At 35.4% G+C, this 24,232-nt stretch overlaps 1 protein-coding gene across 6 annotated transcripts in view; it reads left to right on the plus strand.

Annotated features, from left to right (window-relative positions):
• VRK2 (VRK serine/threonine kinase 2) overlaps positions 1 to 24,232 on the plus strand; it is a 110,215-nt gene that overhangs the window by 50,613 nt on the left and 35,370 nt on the right. For all 6 annotated transcript variants that reach the window (XM_033239114.1, XM_033239113.1, XM_033239110.1 and 3 more), the window contains one exon: positions 19,132 to 19,264. In XM_033239114.1, coding sequence (XP_033095005.1) covers positions 19,132 to 19,264 — 133 coding nt within the window. The remainder of the gene's footprint in view (positions 1 to 19,131; positions 19,265 to 24,232) is intronic.

Genomic DNA, 24,232 nt, shown 5'->3' on the forward strand with positions numbered 1-24,232 from the left:
TTATGTGGATAGGGTTATAGTATAGATTAATATGCATGTTACTCTTTCCTTCCTAGTGAGGTTCTGCTGTTTATTTTCAGATAAGCAAAGAGACTTTGGAAATAGTTCCTGTGAATTTAATTATGTGGACTTCTAAAATTAGCATTTTATGAGTTTTACATTAATAGGATTATTTTAAAAATATATACTTTCACTGAGTTTTTCTTTGTTTCAGTATAACTGCTTGTCATATGAATACATTGTTTTTGAACTTTGATAATTTCCTATATATCTAGATTTCATGGAGCAGTTCTATAAACTGTTTTAAGGTTCTCTCAGTATTATTTTTCAAATAAAAATAAACTCTGTCCTAAATTTTATTTCCATCTAACTTTGTGTAATGTGTTAATACTTCTATTTTACTAAACATCAATTTGTTTATTAAAGTATTTTAAAATTGTTTAAGTAATCAAATGCATTTCTTAGCTTAATAGTGTTCCTATTGTTCAAATATATTCTTAACATGGGCCAAACCAGTTTAGAGCCATATTAAAAAATTCTTGTTTTGAAATCCTATGTAAATGATAGCTATCTGAATATGAGCTACTAGAGTCTTATTATTATTGGAGGGTAGTGATGGATGGAAAATATTGAAGAAAACAGCATAAAAATTATGATTTAGAGTCCATGGTTTCAATATTTAAAATATTTTGTGAGGCTTCTTTTCCAGTGCTCGTAAGATTCTGAGGCAAGTAAGAAGCTGTTAGATATATAATTTTCCCTGTAGAACAATATGATTTTTTCAATCTTTTATTTTGAAAATTTTAAAATTTACTTAAAAATAGAGAACTCCATATGACTATCACTTTTAAATGTTTTATCTATTTTTGATGGAAATATTTTAAAGTAAATTATAGATGTCATTACATTTTACCTAAATACTTTAATGTGTATTCAGCTCCAAAAACTAAGGACAATTCACTATATTATCAGAATGCGATTACTATTTGTAACAGACTTCACAGTCACTCCTTAATGTCAGGTACAGTTTTATCTCCCATTTTCTTCTTTATCCCAAAATATGAGAATATAGAAATACAGATAATTATTCTAATTGTACTTAAGCTCTCCTTTTCTTTCTTTTGTGACTTTTTTTTACTGGACTTCTCTGTGCCACACTTTCTCTTTCTGTAAATCCAGCAACCTAGTCCATGTGATTTCTTTGATCCCTTTTATCTCTCATAGCCTCTGACTCACTGGGTAGAACTGGTTGTTAGCTAAAATCTGGTTAGGAAACTACTGGTATAGAACCAGGTGATTGTGATTTCTTTGATACATATGTACATCAGGAGAGCATATTTCTTCTCTTATCTTAGGAAAGCAGGGATTGTGTTTATTTCAACTTATATTTCCAGAAGCTAGTATAGAGCATGAAACATAATAAGCACTCAGTAAGTGATGAGGGCACAATGAGAAATTAAATAGATTAATGCATAAATGAATTTATTAATCAATGTTCAGGAGTAACAGGTCAAGCCAACCAAGTAGAGCTGGATATAGTGATCGCCAGGTATAGTAACTAAGTCATTTGTAGATTTCTTAAATTCCCATTGGGAAAGATCTACCCAATGTGTCAAAAGATCTTTACTATTTAATATAGCCATTATGACTGTTTCCTTGCAGAAAACTCTATTAGCACATTCACATAGAGAAACCGACATAGGGAACTGCTGTGGGTTGAATTGTACCTTCTCAAAAGCTGTTAAACCATTATGAGGAAAAAGCCCTCACATATTAATATTAACCTTGAATATAAATGGATTAAATACTGCAATTAAAATACACAGATTGCCAGAATGGATTTTTTAGAAAAATGAACCAACTATATACTGGTTACAAGAAACTCATCTTGCTGGTAAAGACACTTACAGACTGAAGGTCAAGGGATTGAAAAAGATATTCCACGCAAGCAGAAACCAAAAGCAAGTAGGAGTAGCCATGCTTATATCAGATAAGACAGGCTTTAAATCAAAAACAGTAAAAAACAAACAAACAAAAGAGGAGGTTATTGTATAATGATAACATAATTCAACAAGAGGATATACTGGTCCTAAATATATATGCCCTAAACTCAGGAGCAGCCAGATTCATAAAACAATATTACGAGACCTAAAGAAAGAGATAGCAATACAATAATAATGGGGGACTTTAACACCCCACTCACAACACTAGACAGATCATTGAGACAGAAAATCAGCAAGGAAACTCTAGATTTAAATTGAATATTAGATCAAAAGGATGAAACCGATATTCCAACAGCTGCAGAATATATATTTTACTCATCAGCACAGGGAACATTCTTCAAGATAGACTGTATGTTAGGCCACAAAACTAGCCTCAATAAATTTTAAAAAATCAAAATCATATCAAGTGTCATGTCAGACCACAGTGGAATAAAACTAGAAACTAATACCAAGAATAGTTCTTGAAACTATACAAATACATGGAAATTAAACAACACATTCCTCACTGAACTTTGGATCAATGATGAAATTCAGATAAAATTTTAAAAATTTTTTGAAATGAATGAAAATGGAGAAACAACGTACCAAAGCCTTTGAGATACAGAAAAAAGCACTGGTAAGAGGGAATTTTATATCTCTAATGTGTACTTCAAAAAAAGAAATCACAAATTAACCAAACATCACATCTGAACTGAAAAAACAAGAACAAACCATACCCAAAGCTAGCAGAAGAAAATAAGTAGCAAAGATCAGAGCAGTACTAAGTAAAATTGAGACCAATAAATAAATAAATAAATAAATATTAAAAATTAAAATCAACAAAATGAAAAGTTTGTTCTTTAGAAAGAGAAACTAAATTGATAAACTACTAGCTAGACTAACCAAGAATAGAGAAGATCCAAATACACATAATCAGAAATTAAGAAGGAGACATTTCAACTACTACCACAGAAATGCAAGAGAGCATCAGAGACTTCTATGAACAACTATATGCTTATAAACTAGAAAACCTAGAGGAAATGGATACATTCCTAAAACATACAACCTCCCAAGATTGAACCAGGAAGAAATAGAAACACTGAACAGACCAATAACAAAGCAGTGAGATAGAATCGGTAATAAAATATCTTCCAGCAAACAAAGCCCATAACCAGATGGCTTCATTACCAAATTCTACCAAAAGTATAAAGAAGAACTGATACCAATCCTACTGAAACTGTTCCAAAAAATCGAGGAAGAAGAAATCCTCCCTAGTTCATTCTACAAAGCCAGTATGACCCTTATATCAAAGCTAAACAAGGACAAAACAAAAAAACTTTAGATCAATATCCCTGATGATCATAGATGCAAAATCGTCAACAAAAACTAGCAAACCAAATCCCACAGTGCATTAAAAAGATAATACACCATGATCAAATAGGTTTCGTTCCAGGGATGCAAGAGTGGTTCAACATAGGCAAATCAATAAACGTGATTCATCACATAAGCAGAATTAAAAAACAAAAACCATATGATTATACAAGCAGAAAAAAAGCATTTGATAAAATTCAGCATCTCTTCATGATAGAAACCCTCAACAAACTAGGCATAGAAGGAACATACCTCAGGCCGGGCGCGGTGGCTCAAGCCTGTAATCCCAGCACTTTGGGAGGCCGAGACGGGCGGATCACGAGGTCAGGAGATCGAGACCATCCTGGCTAACACGGTGAAACCCCGTCTCTACTAAAATATACAAAAAATTAGCCGGGCGAGATGGCGGGCGCCTGTAGTCCCAGCTACTCGGGAGGCTGAGGCGAGAGAATGGTGTAAACCCGGGAGGCGGAGCTTGCAGTGAGCTGAGATCCGGCCACTGCACTCCAGCCTGGGCGACAGAGCGAGACTCCGTCTCAAAAAAAAAAAAAAAAAGAAGGAACATACCTCAGAATAACAAAGGCCATATATGCCAACATCATACTAAATGGGGGAAAGTTGAAAGCAATCTCCGTACAAACTGGAATAAGACAAAAATGCCCACTGTTACCACTCCTATTTATCATAGTAGTGGATATCCTAGCTAGAGCATTCAGACAAGAGAAAGAAATGAAATACATCCAGATTGCAAAAGAAGAAATCAAATTATCTCTATTTGCCAACAATATGATCTTATATTTAGAAAACCCTAGAAACTCCTGCAAAACCTCTTAATTTTGATAAATGAATTTAGTAAAGTTTGAGGGTATAAAATCGATGTATAAAAATCAGTAGTATTTCTATACACCAATAACAATGAAGCTAAGAACCAAATCAAAAAGGCAATTTTATTTACAGTAACTACAAAAATGAAATAAAATACCTAAGAGTATATTTAACCAAGAAAGTGAAAGATCTCTACAAGGAAAACTACAAAACAGTGATGAAAGAAATTGTAGATGATACAAACAAATGGAAAAACATTCCATGCTTATAGATCAGAAGAATTGTTAAAATGAGCACAGTGCCCAAAACCGTCTACAGATTCAATGCAATCTCTGTCCAAATACAAGCATCATTTTTCACAGAATTAGACAAAAACCAACCTGAGATTCACATAGTACTAAAAAGGGGGTCTGAATAGCCAAAGCAACCCTAAGCCCAAAGAACAAAGCTGGAAGCATCACATTACCTGACCACAAATTATACTGCAAGGCTATAGTAACCAAAACAGCATGGTTCTGGTATCAAAATAGACACATAGATCAATGGAAGAGAATAGAGAACCGAGAAATAAAGCCACATATCTACACCCAAGTGATTGTTGATAGAGTCAACAAAAATGTGCACTGGGGAAAGGACACCCTGTTCAATAAATTGTGCTGGGAAAATTGGATTGCCATATGCAGAATAATGAAAATGGACCCCTACCTCTCACCATATACAAAAATCAACTCAAGATGGATTAAAGACCTAAATGTAAAGCCTGAAACTATAAAAAATACTAGAAGTAAAACAAGGGAAAGCTCTTCTGGACATTGGTCTAGGCAAATAACGACTAAGACCTGAAAAGCTTAAGCAACAAAAATAGACAAGTGGGATTTAATTAAACTGAAAAGCCCCTGCACAGCAAGAGAAACAATCAACTGAGTGAACAGACAACCTGCAGAATGGAAGAAAATATTTGCAAACAATGCGTATGACAAAGGGCTAATATCCAGAATCTGTAAAGAACTTGACAAGAAAAAAAACCCCATTAAAAGGTGGGCAAAAGACATGAACAGATATCATTTAAAATAAGACATACAAATAGCCAGTAAGTATCTGGAAAAAATGCTCAGCATCACTAATCATCAGAGAAATGCAAATTAAAACCACACTGAGATATCATCTGATGCCAGTCAGAGTAGCTATCATGAGAAAGACAAAAAATAACATGTTAGCAGGGATGCAGAGATAAGATTGCTTATACAATGTTGGTGAGAATATAAGCACGACCTCTGTGGAAAATAGTGTGGAGATGTTTCAAAGAACTAAAAATAGAACTACCATTCAATCCAGCAGTCCCACTACTGGATATCTACCAAAAGGAGCAGATATCATTGTATCAAAAAGATACCAGCACTTGTATGTTTATTGCAACACTGTTCACAATAGCAAAAATATGGAATTAACCTAAATGTCCATCAATGGATGATTGGATAAAATGTGATATGCATGTACTATGGAATATTATTCAGCCGTAAAAAGAATGAAATCCTGTCATCTGCAGCAACATGGATGGAACTGGATATTATTGTCAGGTGCAGCAACTTAGAAACATAGTCAAATACAAAATAATATTGCACATGGACATAGAGTGTGAAATACTGGTCATTAGAGATTTGGGAGGGTAGAGAGGAGGAGATGAGAAATTACTTCTTGGGTACAAGTATGACTTGTGTCCTTATAAAAAGGGGAAATTTGAACACGGAGACAGACGTGGGAAGACAATGTGAAGAGGTGGGAAAAGTACCATCTGTAAGCCAAGAAATTCCTGAGATACCAGAACCTAGGAGAGAGGAATGGAAAAGAGTATCCCTTGCAGTCTTCCAAAGGAACCAACCCTGCTGACACCTTGATTTCAGACTTCTAGACTCCAGAACTCTGAGGCAATACAGTTTCCTTGTTTAAGCCACGAGGTTATGATACCTTGTTGCAGCATCCATGCAAAATTAATACAGAAGTCTTTGAGTTTTATTATATAAAATTTCCAAGTAATTGTAATAGAAATCTCAGGGTAATGTTCTGTTCCATGAAACTTCCTCACACATTAGCGTGAACACCAGTGTGTATACACGCACACGCACACACACACTCTGTGGGCACTAGGGTAGGGAAAGAGAAAGGAGGGGGAGAGGTGAGAACAGAGGGCAGAAATAGGGATCTACTTTTATTTTGTCTGTAGCCACTCCAGGTGGGACCAGATCAGTTAGTGTTTCTGAAATGATTTGTTTTACACATAAGGCCTGCAAGCAGTTCTTTAACATGTGTGTTGGGATCTTCTCTGTATTATATAGTTTACTTATTTATTCTAAGGTTGTATTCTTATACAGTATCAGAAAGAAGATATAAGAAGAAGGGTGTTTACCTTCTCTTAATCCCAGGCAAAAGGTTTGATAGAAGAAGTTTGGGACTATTTTCTAGAGTCATATTTTATATAACTTTGAATTTTCAGGATTCAGTCTAGGATATGAGCTCTAGAATCAGACTCCCTGCGTCTAAGTCCTGGCTCTACCTCTTGTTACCCCTGTGTTTTTAGCCAAGTTATTTCACTTCTTTAATCTGTTTCATCATCTAAAAATAAGGATAATAGTATCTCACTCGAAGTGGCATTAGAAGAATCAAATGATTTAAACATGTACAAGTCTTCGACCAGCATCTGGCACATAGTAAGCACTCAGTAACAGCTAGAAAACAATATATTTTTATGATTGGTATGCTGGTAACAAAAGACACCTTTTCTTATTTTGCCCTATAAGAACTCTTCAGATTTATGAAACAAGACAGTTAGATTAAGAAAATGGTAATTTACTAGACTTAGTAAATATAGTTTTTCCCAGGTGTATGATTTGATGGTAGATATCCCTCTAGTTATAGGAAATAGAACTATAAGGGTTTAATTTCTATCATAAGGGGAAATGTGTTTACATTTTAGTAATGTGTGTACTTTAAGTAGATTGTGGTCTACTTAAATCACCTATCCCCAGTAATAAAATGTAGTTGCCAAGAAAGTTAGTGCTTTCAAAAGTTAATGTTTAACTGTCTACACTCAGTACCTGTTTATTGAGTGTCCACTGAGTCCACTGGTTATACTTCTATTTCTAAAAGCCCGATGCATACATGACCAAAGAGCAGTTTATGACCAAAATATTTGAGCATCCTGCTTCACAAAGTGTTACATATAGGCTTTTTTTTTTTTTTTTCAGTTAATGTGGGAAAATGGCATTTCTGATTTTGAATTACTCCTTGAACTGTGTAAATTGAACGAATTAAAAGGTGTCCTTTTTTAGTGGCTGTTAAAAACCATGGAACTCCAAGGGGCTATGCAGGTAACACTATTGCTGGCGACCTCAAATACTGTCTTTGAATTTAATAGAATTTGTAGTTAGTATAAACCAAGTAGGCTACTTCCAATGCTGGATAGTTGTGTTTTATGTAGACACAGCCTCTGTATGTTGAACCTTTTTATAATATACCAATGGCAGTCGAATTATATAAGCTAACATTTTGTGAGTGTCTGCTGTTGACAGATATACCAAGTTCTGAAAATGCTTACTGATATACTGAAAAGTCTTGATTAGGTTCAGATTTGAATCAGACAAAGAGGAAGACCATTAAGCCAATGCAATCCAGATTCCCCTCTTCCATTGCTTTTTTAATTTTGTTAATGTACAAACACAGGTTGTGTGTCTTGATTAGACATTAAGAGTATCATAGATTTCTTCTTGTAATCCTTGAGAACTTATGTCAGAAGGACGAGTTGGAAATAGCCTGTAATGGGAAAGATTTTCTATAATAGGTGAAGGTATTTTTAGTAAAGAGGCAACTTGCTAGCCTATGAACTGTTGAGGGAATTTTCCCCAGAAGTCTGAAAAGCCTATTAAGTCACAGTCCTATTTAATCAAACAGGCTTTGATGTTTTGCTAAAAGAACCAGGTTAGAATAGAAAAGCAGATCATGAGGTCAAAATGCTATTAGCATTTAGAATATTACTAAATATACATCAAGGTTTTGTTTTGATACTTGAATTTATGGTAGTATTTAAGGCAGTCGTAGTCTTGGTCCTGATGGGGCAGAAGATGGAATGAAGCAGTAATAGAGGCACAGCTTTTCTGGTTGTTATCCAGTATAATGACTTCGTGAGCATGTCATTAAGTCTTTCACTCAAAAAATATGAAAGGATAAAATTTTCAGTTTGTAAATATGAATAGATACAAGATCTAGGAGGAAAAAAATGATCCAACATACAAAGCAGATTATTTTTAAGAACAAGCACGTGTTGCTTCCATCAGAAAACAGAAACTGCTGTTTACAGCTCACTAAAAGATAAAGGATAAACTATAGTTTTGAAAACTGTATCTTCATGCTTATTCTAATAAACCTCATATTTGAAAAGTAAGCCAGCACCTCTTTAAGGTTCTGTTACTTTGTCTAGACGGAATTGTGATAAAGCACTAGTATCATTGATGGGGTTTTATTATTGGCAAACAAGGCAGGGTAATTGAGGAGAAACAAAAAAGTACTGTATGATAATACAAAACACAAATTTGCATCAAAACATAATAGCATCTGTGAGACTACATCCATGTTTTAACAGATACGAGTGATTCTTGTGAACATAAACATGTTGCTGCTTCATTTGGTCATATAATGGTTTCATAAGTATGCATGTAATTTGTTGTGAAGATTTTTGCCTTATGGTATCTTGTAGAAAAATAGGAAAATATTATTCCCTATTCAAGTAAGATAAATGATGGCTTTTTGTTTTAAAGAAAAGCTTTAAAGTTGCTCAATACATGTATATACTCTTCCCAGTGGGTTTTTCTTTTTTATTGGTTGAAGACCTTTTATTTATTTGTAAACCAGTTAACTACAATGCTGTTCATACTGCAAAGTAACTGGCCTTTTTCAGTTTCTTGTGAATTAATCCATTCGATTTCAAGGTCTTCTCTCTTTACACATGATATTTTCTGGAAAAATGTATGGAGTTTAAAAAGTGGTGTCTAGCTTGCCATTTTTAAAAGTCATGATGAGTGACTTTCTGCCTAGTATAATTTTCATCAGTCTCTCATTATGAGACCTTAATGGACACATTTCTCATTACAGCAAGGAGTGCTAATTAAAAAGATTTAATTGTACCAAATTGTCTAAATTATAAGGTATTATATTATACAACAGGAAAAATTAGTTTATCTACTTAATATTGTTCTTCATAAGTGACCTCATTTTGAGAGCTGTATATGCATCTATTCTCTCATATGAATCTTCATGGTGGACATAAAGTAGTGAACAAATGTGATTTAATGTGTGGTCACATCCCAGTGGACAATGACGTTTGTTCACATTAGTATCCTGCTTTTTTGCCAGCTCCAAATGTTTTTCTCCCTGTCTTCAGCTTACATTCTCCTGCTTCTTATATCAACATCATATCAAGCATTGAGAAATGCTTTCACTTGAGCCAGTCTGGCTGCTTGCTACTCAGGATTCTCGGTTGCATGAGCAGCAGATTTTACCCTTGATGGGAAAGAGGTCCTTTACTTTTTTCCATCAACTTTTACTCTGTCACTCAGTCCTCCATAAACGGACAAACCAGGAACTAGTTGGATTAGGGTGTTAGTCACCAGTCAGCTACTTTGCTTTTGGTACAAAAGTGATTGAATCATTTTCTTACCAAATCTTCCCTTCCTCTTCGTACTCTCTTTTTCTCTGTTTATTGAATCCTCACTTACCCAGCCAGTTACACTGTTTGCAGAGTTGTCTTTGACTCTCTTTCTCTCAACCCTCTTATCCAGTAACTTGTGAATCTCTTCTTTATCTCCCTTCTGCTCACCACTGTCCTAGTTCGACTTCCCGTTGATTGCCTGTATTGTTATATTCTCCTAAATGGACTCTGTGCATCCATTTCCTTCTTATGATGCTGCCAGTGCTGATATTATTCTTTGCCAAAAAACCCTTCCATGACAAAAATTGTGCCCCACCTTCTTAGCATGATTTCCAAGGCTCTCTGGAAACTGATGCAAACCTTTCTTTCTTTCTCCCTTTTTTTTTTTTTTTTTTTGTTTGTTTCTGGCTTGTGTTGTGTTTCCACCAACTTCTGTGCCCTCAACACACACTGACACATGCTCTGGTTGCCCTCTTGTATGTTTCTTATTCCGTGCCTCCATCTGTGGAAATCTGAGAAGTTATTCAGTACCCAACTTAAATATTGCTTCTTTCTCTGAGTCTCCCTGTTAGAAATAGCCTTTCCTTGCTGTACAATTTCATAGACTTTTATGCTTTTGTCAGAGTACGCGTTACCTCTAGGCCTGTAGATGTGCTTATGCCATCTCCCTTTCTGCTATGTGAGGCATATGGAAAATAACTCAGAACTTCTGGTCAGATTGGTTTAAGTTCAAATCTCAGCTTTGCCATTTACTAGAATTTATTTGTTTTACATAGATAACCTAGCCTTACTCATCCTTTTTTTCTAATTTTCAAAAGATCTTAAAATAACTTCTTAGGGTCATGAGTATTAAATGATTTGATTTATGTAAAGTATTTAATGCTCTGACAGCAAGTATTCAATAAGCATGCATTCATTTTTCTTTTTCTTTCTTTTTTGAAGTGTACATTTCCTGTTTATTATGCTTGGCACTCAGGTATCTGTTAAAAAATTTAGTTCAGTTTGTCTAATTATTATCAATTCAAATCAATAAAAATTTATTTAAACCAACGGTGCAGAAGGCCTTAGAGTAGGTGCTATTATGGATACAAAAATGTATATACGGCATTATCCTGGTCCCTCAACCCCTAGGAGCCTACAGCCTTTAAATGTGGAGCCAAAGCATAAATTTAAAAAAGCTAAATAACTTTGTACATTGTTAAAATAGCAAATTCATGTGTACAAGGTGAAAACCCAGTAAATTGCCTTGTGCTTAAAAGGATCTATATTAGTCTGTTCTCATACTGCTATGAAAAAAAAAAAAAAAAACCTAAGACTAGGTAATTTATAAAGAGAGGAGGTTTAATTATTTATAAAGAAAGGAGGTTTAATTGACTCACAGTTCTGCATGGCTCGGGAGGCCCCAGGTAACTACTATCATGGCAGAAGGGGAAGCAAATACGTCCTACTTCACATGGTGGCAGGAGAGAGAAGTGCAGAGGGAAAGGGGGAAAAGCCCCTTATGAAACCATCAGATCTCGGGAGAATTCACTCACTATCACAAGAACAGTGGAGGGTAACCGCCCTCATAATCTAATCACTTCCCAGGAGGTCCTTCCCTCAATACATGGGGATCACAATTCAGATTATAATTCAAGATGAGATTTTGGGTGGAGACACAGCCAAACCATTTCAGGTTCTACATATAAAGGCTCTTCTCTTGCAACTCACCAGAGAGATTTCACAGGGTTCTTTCTATATATACATATACTTATTTGTTTGTTTGTTTGTTTATTTATTTACTTATTTATTTATTTATTTATTTTGAGATGGGATCTTATTCTGTTGCCCACAAAATCACAGAGTTCTTTTTAAACATTAGTTTTACCCATCCATCTGGAAAAATAAAGCAGTGTAAAAGCCTACAAGCATCAGGAAGCAAAGAAGACTGGAAATACAGGCTTAACTAAGTATAGAACTTGAGAATATGACATACCTGTACCTGTGTACAAATCTGGCCAGGTGAAATAGAAAGGTGATTTTCTAGATAGGCTGCTGAGTATATGAAACTTGTGTTTTTCATGATCATACTCAAAGGCTAATTTGCTTTTCATCTTCATTACATTCTTTAATCAAGGCTGTGATTTATTGACCCCTCTGTCATAAATTGGGGAGAACATGTACATACATGTATTCAGCAACTTTAAAGGCTTTTCTTTAGAACAAAAAGCAATCATTTATCTTATTTCAAAGGGCATAATTATTCTTATTTTTTCCAACAACATACCACAATGCAAAAAATCTTCACAATAAATCAAATGCATATTTATGAAAATAACTATATGACAAAAAGAGAATGAAGCATGGAATGAAGCAGCAGCATGTTTATGTTCACCAGAATCATTCATATCTGTTAAAACATACATGTAGCCTCACAGATGCTACTGTGTTTTGATACAAATTGGTGCTTTGTATTATTATACAGTACTTTTTTGTTTCTCCTCAATTTCCCTACCTTGTTTACCAAGAATGGTGTTCTCGGGGAGGCTAATACTGAGATAGAATTAGGAGGGCAAGGGCTTTTCGGAGGCAAGAAATCTAATGCCCATGAAAGATAAAAGGGGAGGAAGCAGGATTGAACAGGGAAGGCTTTCAGAGTGGGATGCTGATCTGACACTTGTGAAAGGAAAGGGAACGAGGCAGAATTGAGGAAGGAGAGCTTCGGACATGATGCAGATCTGACAAAATCTCAGTGCTTGCTCCCGACCCTGGGGAGCTCAAAGCAAAGCTTACCCATTAGGACAGACCCCAGCTATGCAGAAATAGTCACACACTCTCCGTGATCAACTGCCCAGGAAGAGTGTGGCCTTGGTGCACATGCTGTGGTAGTCCCAGGGGTCCTGCCCCTAGCGGTGCCGGCTTATTGCATTCCTCACAAGTAAAGGGCCACTTCTTTCTTGATGGGATTACACCTCAGTGGCTGCAACACTACCTTTTCAATCATAAAATATCAACATTGAAAGCCCATAAAAGCATTAGTTAAAATTAGTTGTTTATTGGAGGAGTTGAGAAGTTCACTAAAATAACAAAACCCTTGGACAGGCTGGCCTTAGTGAGTGTTGGGTGGCTTACATCATTTGGAAATATAATGTTTTTCATCTGTGAAATGTCAGTAATGACATCCATCTTCCCTATCTACCTCACAAAGTAATAATAAAAAAGTCTAAGGCGAGAAAACCATGTGAGAGTCAATATAGTGTAATAGAAAAATCTCTGTGTCAAGGTGAAGGGAAGCAGATAGGGCTGTCCCTTGTACTCATGGAGAGGAGAAATGATTGCTACATTCAGAAAAAGTGCATAAAAGGACAATCATTTGAAATGCATTAGGGAGGCTGGGCACAGCAGCTCACACATGTAACCCAGCACTTTGGGATGCTGAAGCAGGAGGATTGCTTGAGCCCAGGAGTTCAAGACCAGCTCAGGCAACAAAGTGAGACCCCATCTCTATTAAAAAAAAAAAAAAAAAAAAATGCATAGGGAGTAACTATTTATATATTCCTATGGCTAGTCATACTACAATGCAAATAATCACACCTCCCTGACCCGGTATAAATCTTGAGTTCCCTAGACAGGCTTGTTTAAAACTAGGGGTATTACATATATTTACAATTAAAATGAAAAAATTAGCCAGTTGTTTTTGATTTCACAGAAAAAAAAAGGTAATATGTTAAAAAAGTTAAACTGAAACAAGTTTTATTTTAAATTAGAGATTGGCAACTTTTTCTGTAAAGAGCCAGATAGCAAATATTTTAGGCTTTTATGAGTTCTGTGGGTCACATATGGTTCTCTGTTGCATTTTCTTCTCTTTTTCTTTCCCTTTACAATTCCATAAAATGTAAAAATTATTCTTAGCTTTAGGGTGTATAAAAATAGGACCTAGACTGTGACCCCTACCATAGATTTAGTTCTGCACAAACTCATTTTTGACTTCAACATAATTTCAGAAGTTGACAGAACCCTCAATTCTATATTGTATTTCTGAAAAAAGAGAATGGAATTTGGAAGTCATATCAGCCAGGATTCAAATCCTGCTTTCATCCTTTACTAGCTCTGTGACTTGGGCAAGTTATTTAACTGCTGGGATGCTCAGCTTTCTTATATGTAAAATAAAACCAGTGCTACCAGGCTGGATTTGTTTGTCTGGATTTTATGAAATAATTTGAGAAAGGTACCTTGCCCAGTGATTATTAGATAATAGAACCTCAAAAGATATTACTTCATTTCTTCCTTTTCTTTACTTATTTGATAGTATTTTCTAGTGTTCACTCCCCCACATCTCCTTTGTTCTAGCAAAATTCTAGACTGTCTTTCTCTACTAAGTTATCTTAGTAGAACTCTCAGTGTGACCTAATTGGAGTCTGTAGGGGTGGATAGAAAATTTGTCTTCCATTCTCTCCGAAGGGTCACTGAAATGAGCTGACAGTATAGTAACGGGGCAAAAAAAAAAAAAGGCCTACAAAGTTATTATGTACATGCACATGGGAGTCCTGAAAGAAGGTCCAGATGGTTGAAGCTTAAATACCCTCTTCATATGGAAGAGGGAAGTGGGGAAGTATATGCAATTTTAGAAGCAAATGGCTTTTAGGGGAAGTGAATGAACCCAAACAACAGATTACTGGCCTCGGACAAAGTTGTTCTGAGCTCTGGGGTACATTGCAGCGCGTTGTGGGAAGCTGAAGGGTGGAACCTCACTATGAACACAAGTCGTCTTAATATGTAGGTAGAGTCTCTTCCGTAATCTCTTGGAACTGCTCTCAGAAGACTAAAAGCCTGTCTGAGTGTGGTTATGACTTTTAGTCTTTTCTTTGGTGACTAGTCTTTCCTGATTATTTGATGAGATTCCTAGGGAGGAGTTTTAAGACAACTGCGTTTCTAGGCCAGGCACAGTGGCTCATGCCTGTAATCCCAGCACTTTGGGAGGCTGAGGCAGGCGGATCACGAGGTCAGGAGTTCAAGACCAGCCTGGCCAACATGGTGAAACCCCGTCTCTACTAAAAATACAAAAATTAGCCAGGCGTTGTGGCACACGGCTGTAATCCCAGCTCCTTAGGAGGCTGAGGCAGGAGAATCACTTGAACCCGGGAGGCGGAGGCTGCAGTGAGCTGAGGCTGTGCCACTGCACTCCAGCCTGGGCAACGGGAGCGAAACTCCATCTCAAAAGAAAAAAAAAAAAGACAGTTGCGTTTCCTCTGGAAGAACTTCCCTTAATCAGATGATGAAACTTCAGAGAGAGCCCCTCCTGCTGCTTCTGGAAAGAAAGAGGACCATAGAGACAGCGAGCAGAAGTACAGACACAGACCTTGGTTCTGAGGCTTATTTCTGAGGCCTTTCAGTTGCCTTTAATTCAAAGTTCTGGCTGGGCGCCATGGCTCACGCCTGTAATCCCAGCACTTTGGGAGGCCGAGGTGGGTGGATCACTTCAGGTCAGGAGTTCGACACCAGCCTGGCTAACATGGTGAAACCCCATCTCTACTAAAAATAAAAAAATTTAAAAAAAAATTAGGCGGTGTGGGGCTGAGGCGGGAGAATCGCTGGAACCCAGGAGGCAGAGGTTGCAGTGACTGAGATCGCACCACTGTACTCCAGCCCGGGTGACAAAGCAAGACTCCATCTCAAAATAAAATAAAATAAATAAAATAAAATAATAAAATTTTTAGCATGTCAAAGTGCCGTAATTTGGAATATTATTTTCTGAGCCCCAACAAGTCAAATTAATTTGTCAATATTTTGATTACTTGGTACAGATTATTGACTTGACTTCTTACATACAGTTTCTACTCACCAAAGGCAGTCATTCCTAGATCTCTTTCGTAGTGCCCATAATCTTTTATTTTAAAAATATATTAATATATACTAGTGACAAAACTTCCATGAGAATCTTAGTTCCTAGAATTTTCTAAAGGATATTTATATCCTTTTATATTTATATAAATACTTTGAACCGTATGATAAGCCAATGGATAAAAGTCCAAATTAGGAAAAAAAAGATTTATACAAAGGTTGAGGGTAGGGGTGGATGGTTGTTCATTTTGCTAAAGGAGTCTTAACTCTACTGTTTTGCTCAATAGCTTTTCACGATTATTTGAATTCTACCTGTAACTTCCTACGAAGACCTCCAAGAACATTTCTCCTTGATTAGAAAACAACAAGTGTTGTTGGAGAGATTTCTTTCTTAGAGTACATGCTCCTCAAGGTTGCACTCATGCATGTTGTCAAATGTTTTTAGGTCTGAAATACTCATGGACTGAAATAGTCAGCAAATAGCTAATGTATGTCTTCTTTATTGTATTGTCAGCTTTTTGTCTTTTTTTTTTTTTTTATTGTTGTTGTTTTCTTTTTTTGAGACTGAGTCTTGCTCTGTTGCCCAGGCTGGAGTGCAGTGGCACAATCTCGGCTCACTCAATCTCAGTCTTTCAGGTTCAAGCGATTCTCCTGCCTCAGCCTCCTGAGTAGCTCGGATTACAGACGTGTGCCACCATGCCACCACTCCTGGCTATTTTTTATATTTTTAGTAGAGATGGGGTTTCACCATGTTGGCCAGGCTGGTCTTGAACTCCTGATCTCAAGTGATCTGCCCACCTTGGCCTCCCAAAGTGGTGGGATTACAAGCATGAGCCACCATGTCTGGCCAGTTTTTCATCTTTATATTAAATGTAAACCCTATACTGCCCTTCAATATTTGAGCAACCTAGCACAACCCAGAGGTCTGTAGCTTAGTGATGACAGAGACAGCCTTAGTATTCCCCTTAGCTTGACACAACTTGACAGGCTTCTTCCTGACTGTAGGCCCCTGACGTCTTTTCTTAAAGCATTAATTTAAGAATACTTGAAATTATAAATTCTTTTCTTTCCCTTTGAGATAGTAAGTTTTCTATCAGCCACCTGCCAGTTGTATAACCCAAGATGGACATTCCTCTGCAGGGTATTAATCATTGTGGGAGGTAGGAGCCTTAGTACCAAGTAGCAAACATAGATGGCATGATCACTTTGAACATCGTTTGGTACTTTTCTGCTGTCTCACCCCAGTGCTTTAAAACTCCCACCTTTTGTTTCACTGAAGTTTAGTTCAAACTCTCGTCCGTATTGCACTCGCCTCTCTCCTATTGCAATAGTCTCGAATAAAATCTTATGTTTTTAACTTGTCTGGTACTATTTCCCTTTAACAGTGATTGAGAGTAAAAGCTCTAGAGTCAGAATTGCCATAAATTCCTGACTTCATTTTACTACACAAGCCACATAACCTCACTAAACTTCAGTTTCTAGATGAATAAAATGGAGATAATGAGACTTGCAGCATCAGTAGATGTAAGGCACTTAGCATACTGCTTAGTGCATAGTAGGCACCTCATAAAATTTAAGTCTTATTTCTTTGTACTGGTGAGTACATAAAAAAAGCTTGATGCCTCTTTTTTAAAATAGTAAACTATTAAAATACAATTCCATTTGTGTAATTATCAATATGTTCATTTTTGGGATATCAGCTTTGTAATGTGAAGCCTGTTTAGTTCTTGAAATAAAGACAAAAATGCATCAGACACAATGAAAGCGAGCAACCTGTTCTATATCTGATCCTGATGTGTCTAGTTGAATTAGGGCAGAGAGATCAGTTACTTCTGAGGCCATGTTAAGAAATAGCATCTGTGGGAGAGAGAGACAAACTGAAATATTTGTTTTCAGACAGCCTTGCAAGTTACTCCAACAAATGAAGAAAAAACTCTGTGCTGTTTATATTTTAAAGTTTAAAATATCTCTTACTGAGCCTATCCTAAAACCAAAAACTTAAACTAAAATTCAAATGCAGAATTTCCTCTTAATAGATACATTTTAAAGTGCAGATTATATGGTAAATACTCTATTGTCTTGAAGCTACATTATGAAACACTGCCTAAATCCCTTAATTTTAAAGAAATGTGTATGAAATGATACATTTTCCAAGTTGAAACTGCTTTCTTTTTCTGGGGAGGGGGAATGGTAACCACAGTTGGGAACTACTATTTTCTGACTACATGTCACAGTAAATGTCTAGTCAAAACACTTCTCCATTCAATATATGCTCTGTCTGTAAAACTGCTTCTCCCCCTTCCTTTTCTCTCCAAAAGTAATCTGAGGTAAATTCACTTGAATTGCTATCTGACTTTTAACAATTTGTATTCTGTTTGGAGACCCAGCTTGCAATTCTAACTGACTTAGAAAGATAACAGTGATAATATGGATTCATGTGAAAGGTCAAAAGTTCTGCACTGATGTTCCATTCATAAATACAGATAACATAATAGTGTTTCTTGTGTTTTGGTCGAGTCATTACCTCCTACAGTCTCTTCACTATCATTATATTTCCTGTTAAAGGGGACTCATAACATTAGGTTTACAGTTGACCTATGACAATGCCAGGGTTAGGGATGCTGACCCCTGCTCCCCTGCACAGTCAGAAATTTGCGTAATTTTAATTTTTGACTCCAAAATCTTTACTAATCTATTGTTTACCAGAAGCCTTCCTGATAGCATAAACAATCGAGTAATACATATTTTGTTGTTCTATGTATTATACATACCGTATTCTTATAATAAAGTAAGCTAAAGAAAAGAAAATGTTAAGAAAATCATAAGGAAGAGAAAATATATTTACTATTTATTAAGTGGAAGTGGATCATCATGAAGGTCTTCATCGTCTTCACGTTGAGTATGCTGAGAAAGGAGGGGTTGGTCTTGCCATCTCAGGTATGGCAGAAGCAGCAGAAAATCTGCATATAAGTGGACCTGTGCATTTCAAGCCTATGTTGTTCAAAATCAAGTTTATCTTTTTAGAATGTTTGCTCTTATCTCCTCTTCCTGCTTGAAATAGTTTTATGTTTCAGGGAGGGGTTACAGGAAAAAGCAGAGCCTCCTCAACTGTGTGAATACAAATAAAAAGACATATTGTGGTTTATGATGTCTAGATGCTCACCTGGAGGGAAGGAAATTTAGGAGCAAAATAAAAAGATTAAAAATCTAAGTCAACTCAGAAATAAGATATTACAATGATGAAGAAAGGATTTAAGTTGGGAAGTTAGTTATTATGGCCCCCACTTGTACATATTTTATCCTAAGGCACCATTTGGTTTAATAAAGTGTAGATCTGAGGCTGCTCTTAACCTATCAGTTTCTTAAGACTTAATTATAAAGGTTATGTTTTCAGAGGACAAAGGCATTATTCATTTGTCTGTGCTTGTCTTCCAGGTTTATCTTGCAGATTATGGACTTTCCTACAGATATTGTCCCAATGGGAACCACAAACAGTATCAGGAAAATCCTAGAAAAGGCCATAATGGGACAATAGAGTTTACCAGTTTGGATGCCCACAAGGGAGTAGGTGGGTTTCTTTTTTCTTTTTCTTATTTTTATTTCAGAAGAATGATTAGAGACAAGGTTAATGAGGCTGCATGAAATGACCTTTGCATAGTCAGTTTGAAGCATAAGAGCACTGGTGAGATTTTTTATCAAAAGTAGTGAATTTCTGTTATGCCAATGAATATTTCTTCTAACAGTGGAAAGAAATACAGACTATGACAAGTGATGAAGGAGCAAAAATGTGTCAGGTAAGCAAAACTTGCTGCTCATTTTGGCCAGAAAATCGCAGTTTGTATAGGTAAAACTTGGAGGTCAGCACTGAATGTTTATACTGAAGTGAATATTGTAGATTTGGTAAAGTTGCACGTGGGCCAGGTGCAGTGGCTCACGCCTATAATCCCAGCACTTTGGGAGGCTGAGGCAAGAGGATCGCTTGCACCCAGGAGTTCAAGACCAGTTTGGGCAACATGGTGAAACCCCATCTCTACAAAAAAATACAAAAGGGTTGGCACTTGCCTATGGTCCCAGCTGCTTGTGAGGCTGAGGTGGGAGGAGGATCAATTGAGCCAAGGAGGTTGAGGCTGCTGCACTGAGCCATAATCACACCACTGCTCCCCAACCTAGGCGACAGAGCAAGACCCCTCAGAAAAAAAAAAAAAAAAAAAAAATTGCACATGTGGACAATTATTCCTGTTTTTCCATTGTACCTTTACCAAAGCTTTAGAAGATACCATCTCTCAACAATAAGGATATTTTTTCTGAAACTATAAAGTGTTAATTTGTGGAAATCTCTCCTAGTCGCCTTTCATATATCTTACTTATTTAAACTCACTTTGATGGTATTGGAAACACATTTGCAGGTAAATTACATACATAGTCCTTTTATTGGATATTGATTGTACTGCCTTGCATTCCAAGGCAGACTTAATTCAACAATTCCCTAATTAGTTAAAGTCATAACCTATGTCTTGTATTCGTTTACCATTAATTAAACCTTAGCTGTTTATTACACTGCAGTCCAAATCCAATAGCCGACCCAGAAAGCCATGGAAAAGGAAGTAGGAGGTCAATATTGAAAATATATGGTGCCGAGTCCCACTGATGGTTGCTTTGTTCACAATCAATATGGTCAATGCAACTGTACTTTCTTAGTTGCTCTGTCAGCAAGACAAAAAGTCAATTCTAATGTTATGCTAGTGAAAAAAATGGTGATTATTGAAAAACTTTGGCTTTCAAAATTATATTCTTTGTAAACTTTGTTTACAAAGTATTTTCAAATATGCTAAACCAAACAAATAATTTTTAAACAGCTTTGAAAGGACCACGTTTTCACTAAAAGACAGTTAGATATTCGCAATTCTTAATGGTTGTTGAACTGCTACCCTAAACTGATGCTTTCTAACAAGTTTTAGTTGGTGAAAACAACTGTGTATTATTGCCTTTTCTATTAAAAGGACCATTGACCATGTAATGTAGAGGGTCTTGATCATTTTGCAGAGCATTAAAACCCATACTAGCTTAAGGTAGGCCAATGCAAAAGTAAAACAAGTATAACTTCTTCCTTTCAGAAAGATTCATAGGCTGAATTTTCTGAAATGAAAATTATCTTTTATATTCCTGATCAAAGTGAAAAATGACTACTTTTTTTTCAAGTATAGTTTGGTTAGAAAAGTAATGATCAGTACGAAATTTTGCAGTGTTGTATGATTTTTTAGTATTCACATTGTTCATAAATTAGTGAGAATTTAAAGATAATATAGGACATATCTTACATTAAGAAATGTGAGAATTAAGTACTCAAGAAATGTAAGAATTAAATGCTCATGAATAGTGGGTTTTTTTTCCAATCTAAAGTTCTTTCACTCTCAGTGAATTTTGTTTTTCATCTTTGCCGGATTTATTCTGTTATACCTAATAGAATTTTTAGGAACAGTACTTTTTTGATAATGGTATAACTGGAAATTCATCATACATGTGCTTAAGCATCGGTCCAGTTATATTAATAATGATACCAACTTATGTTTGAATCATTTATTTCAACTGATAGTTCTAATACTGCTCTGATCTAGTTTTGAGTAGTGGAATTGCCAAGAAACCACTGTGATTGTGAAAGGAGAAGCGGAGTTGTTATGTGTTAGTATGGTCAGTGTTTGGACTGTGGTAAATCTGAAAGAGCTATTCAATTAATTTCATTGCTTAGGGTGTCGTTTTCATTGTGTTGTGTTCTTGAAAGATATGAACACATTTTCATTTTTTAGTCTACTTTTATTTTTTATTCCACACTCTTAATACATGTTGAATATGTTGGTAAGATTTCACCACCCTCGGTCTTTGGGGAGAAGACTGAACTGAGAATGATCACAGAAATACGATATTACATCCCTGGGAGGTATATTCAGGGAAGAACCTACATTAAATATTTTTGGGATTTGCTGAAAAGTTATATGATAGAATGGATATTCATTTTTATCAAAGGTTTCACCAGATTCCTATAAAATGGTAGATTTCCTTAATGTATTTTAAACAGTATTTACACTAAAATTCTAGGCATATTGATATATATATATGTAGATACAGATATAAATATAGATATCCACATTATATATATGCACACATGTACACATATATACACACATATATAGATATATACACCCACATATATATTTGCTGACATTTTAACGTGAAGTTTTAGTCTGGGATATAAAATGGAAGGTATGTTATCCTCAAATGTCTGAATACTGTTCACTCCTATATTTTACATTTAATTTTCAAAAGTAAAACATTTCAGTTAATGATTTTATTAGAAAATAAATGATCATTTAGCCATATCTAGAAACCAGAATAAACAATGCCATAAAGCCTATAGGAAAATGCAGGTCAGATTCATAAATACTCATGTGTTTACTTTCAATACAGCCACGATGTAGTTTAATCTTAGAAAAATCTTTTTTTCAGTCCAACTATGAGATCAAATACTGAGGAAAAATAGTGCAAAATAAAGTATAAAGACCAAAAAAAAAAAAAAAAGAATCACTAGGATATAGAACTTATAGGTGCCAGAGCATTTGCCAAGTGTCAGGTCTATCTCTTGGTCAGGCCAAGAGACCTGAAGAGAAATACTCAAGCTTCAATGTAAAACTGACTTACGAGTTAGCCACTCAATAGAGACTACTATTAGCCTGATCAGATTATCTGTTCTGTGCTACTTTTTGTAGCAGGTTATTAAAAAACTCAAGCTAAATCTCATTTTTCTATGGATTGAGTTTTTATAATGAAGGAACTTGTATAAGCTGCCAATCAGCCATTACATCTAAGCATTTTCTAATTCAAATTTACGTAAAAGGAGGGTAGTTGAAAGGGAAAAAAATTAGCTATTACGTTATTACAAACCAAAAGATATGCATGGAGATGTATAGAGATGGATGGACAGATGGATGAATGGATGGATAACTATTCCTAGAACTCCTATACATCTGCATATCTGTATTTTTTATTTTTTTTTAAATGTGGTTATTCTTCCAAACTCAATTCTCTTGTGTGACCTAAAGGTATTTTGTAAGTGGCTAAAGTGCTTCATTTAATATAAAATTAGAGTAATATATGTTGGGCTTATTTTTTCTATTATTAATTTTTTTATTCTTTATAAAAACTAACATGTATAAACACTGACATATTTTGGGCTTATTGCCTGATATTTAAAGAGAATTATATTTGTGTCAAATATACTATTTTAAAATTTGTTACATTCTTAGTAATGTTAAAAAGCAATATTTGAATCAATGTGTGGTATAGATTTTTGTAGATTTTTCTACTCACTGAGGCATGCAGTCAATACCTAATTTCTCTGGAGATATAGTGCATTTAACATATTGAGCTTTTTTAAATACTTCAGACCTGTGCATTGAGTCTATAATACCTATCTTAATTTGACATCTTTGATGACCATAAAATATATCTAAATTGTATTTTAAATGTCCATTTGTTTATCCAGTATATTTAGTATCAAAGAAATAAATATATTGAATTTTTTTTTTTTTTTTTTTTTGCCAATTGCTACGATATGTGAAATCCAAGTCTTGTGTTATTTCTTTCATGGTTTCATTTCACTCTAATCTAGCACTCCAACTTACAAAATGTATGTGAAATAAACTGAGAATGTATTTTCATGCTACCAAACTTGGGGAAATGACATGGTTTACACAATACTTATGTCTTGGCCTTTTGGTTGGGTTAAGAATACTTACATTGGACAAGTCTAAGATACATTTACTCTATTGAGTGACTTTTCCTAAGTTTCACACACACAAAACTAGGGCTTAAAATCTTAAAATTTAAAAGGTACTGAAAAAATAAGAGAGGCCTGGGTTTAATATTTTATCTGAAATATGACACATTACATCCTAATATTTCCTAATATCCTTTTTGAAATTGCAGTAAGTCATGATCACCATAAAATATTCTGGATCTTTATACACCAGAATTGACAAAATACTGAACTGCATAGGTTACCAGTTTGAAAACCAAGAATAAACTTTAAATTTGTTCTGCAGATAGTCACTATTCACTTTGTCAGATTGTTTCACTTATTCAGATGTTTTCAGCTTTCTTACTGTCTTTCTGATCACATGTATTAATATCTTGGGTATTTGAACTCTGCTTGATGCAGAAATTTTCCAGTTCACTTTATTATTTCCTACTGAACCCTGTTTTTCTTCATACTCCATGTTAGTATAAGAAATAAAATGAAACAGAAAACACTTTAGGCAAATAAGGAGATAAATCTTGGAATTAATACTTAGACTTTTCTTTTTCTCCCACTTCCTCTTTCAGTCCATTTGGTGAATTGGGCTAGTTTTATTCCAGTTTGTCTTTAGACCAAGGACTAGTTCGCTAAGATAACTTATCTGTTCTTTTTTTTTTTTTTTTTTTTTTTGAGACGGAGTCTCGCTCTGCCCCGCCCAGGCTGGAGTGCAGTGGCCGGGTCTCAGCT

This window comes from Trachypithecus francoisi, unplaced genomic scaffold (genome assembly GCF_009764315.1).
Source record: "Trachypithecus francoisi isolate TF-2019V2 unplaced genomic scaffold, Tfra_2.0 Lachesis_group17, whole genome shotgun sequence".
Classification (NCBI taxonomy): domain Eukaryota; kingdom Metazoa; phylum Chordata; class Mammalia; order Primates; family Cercopithecidae; genus Trachypithecus; species Trachypithecus francoisi.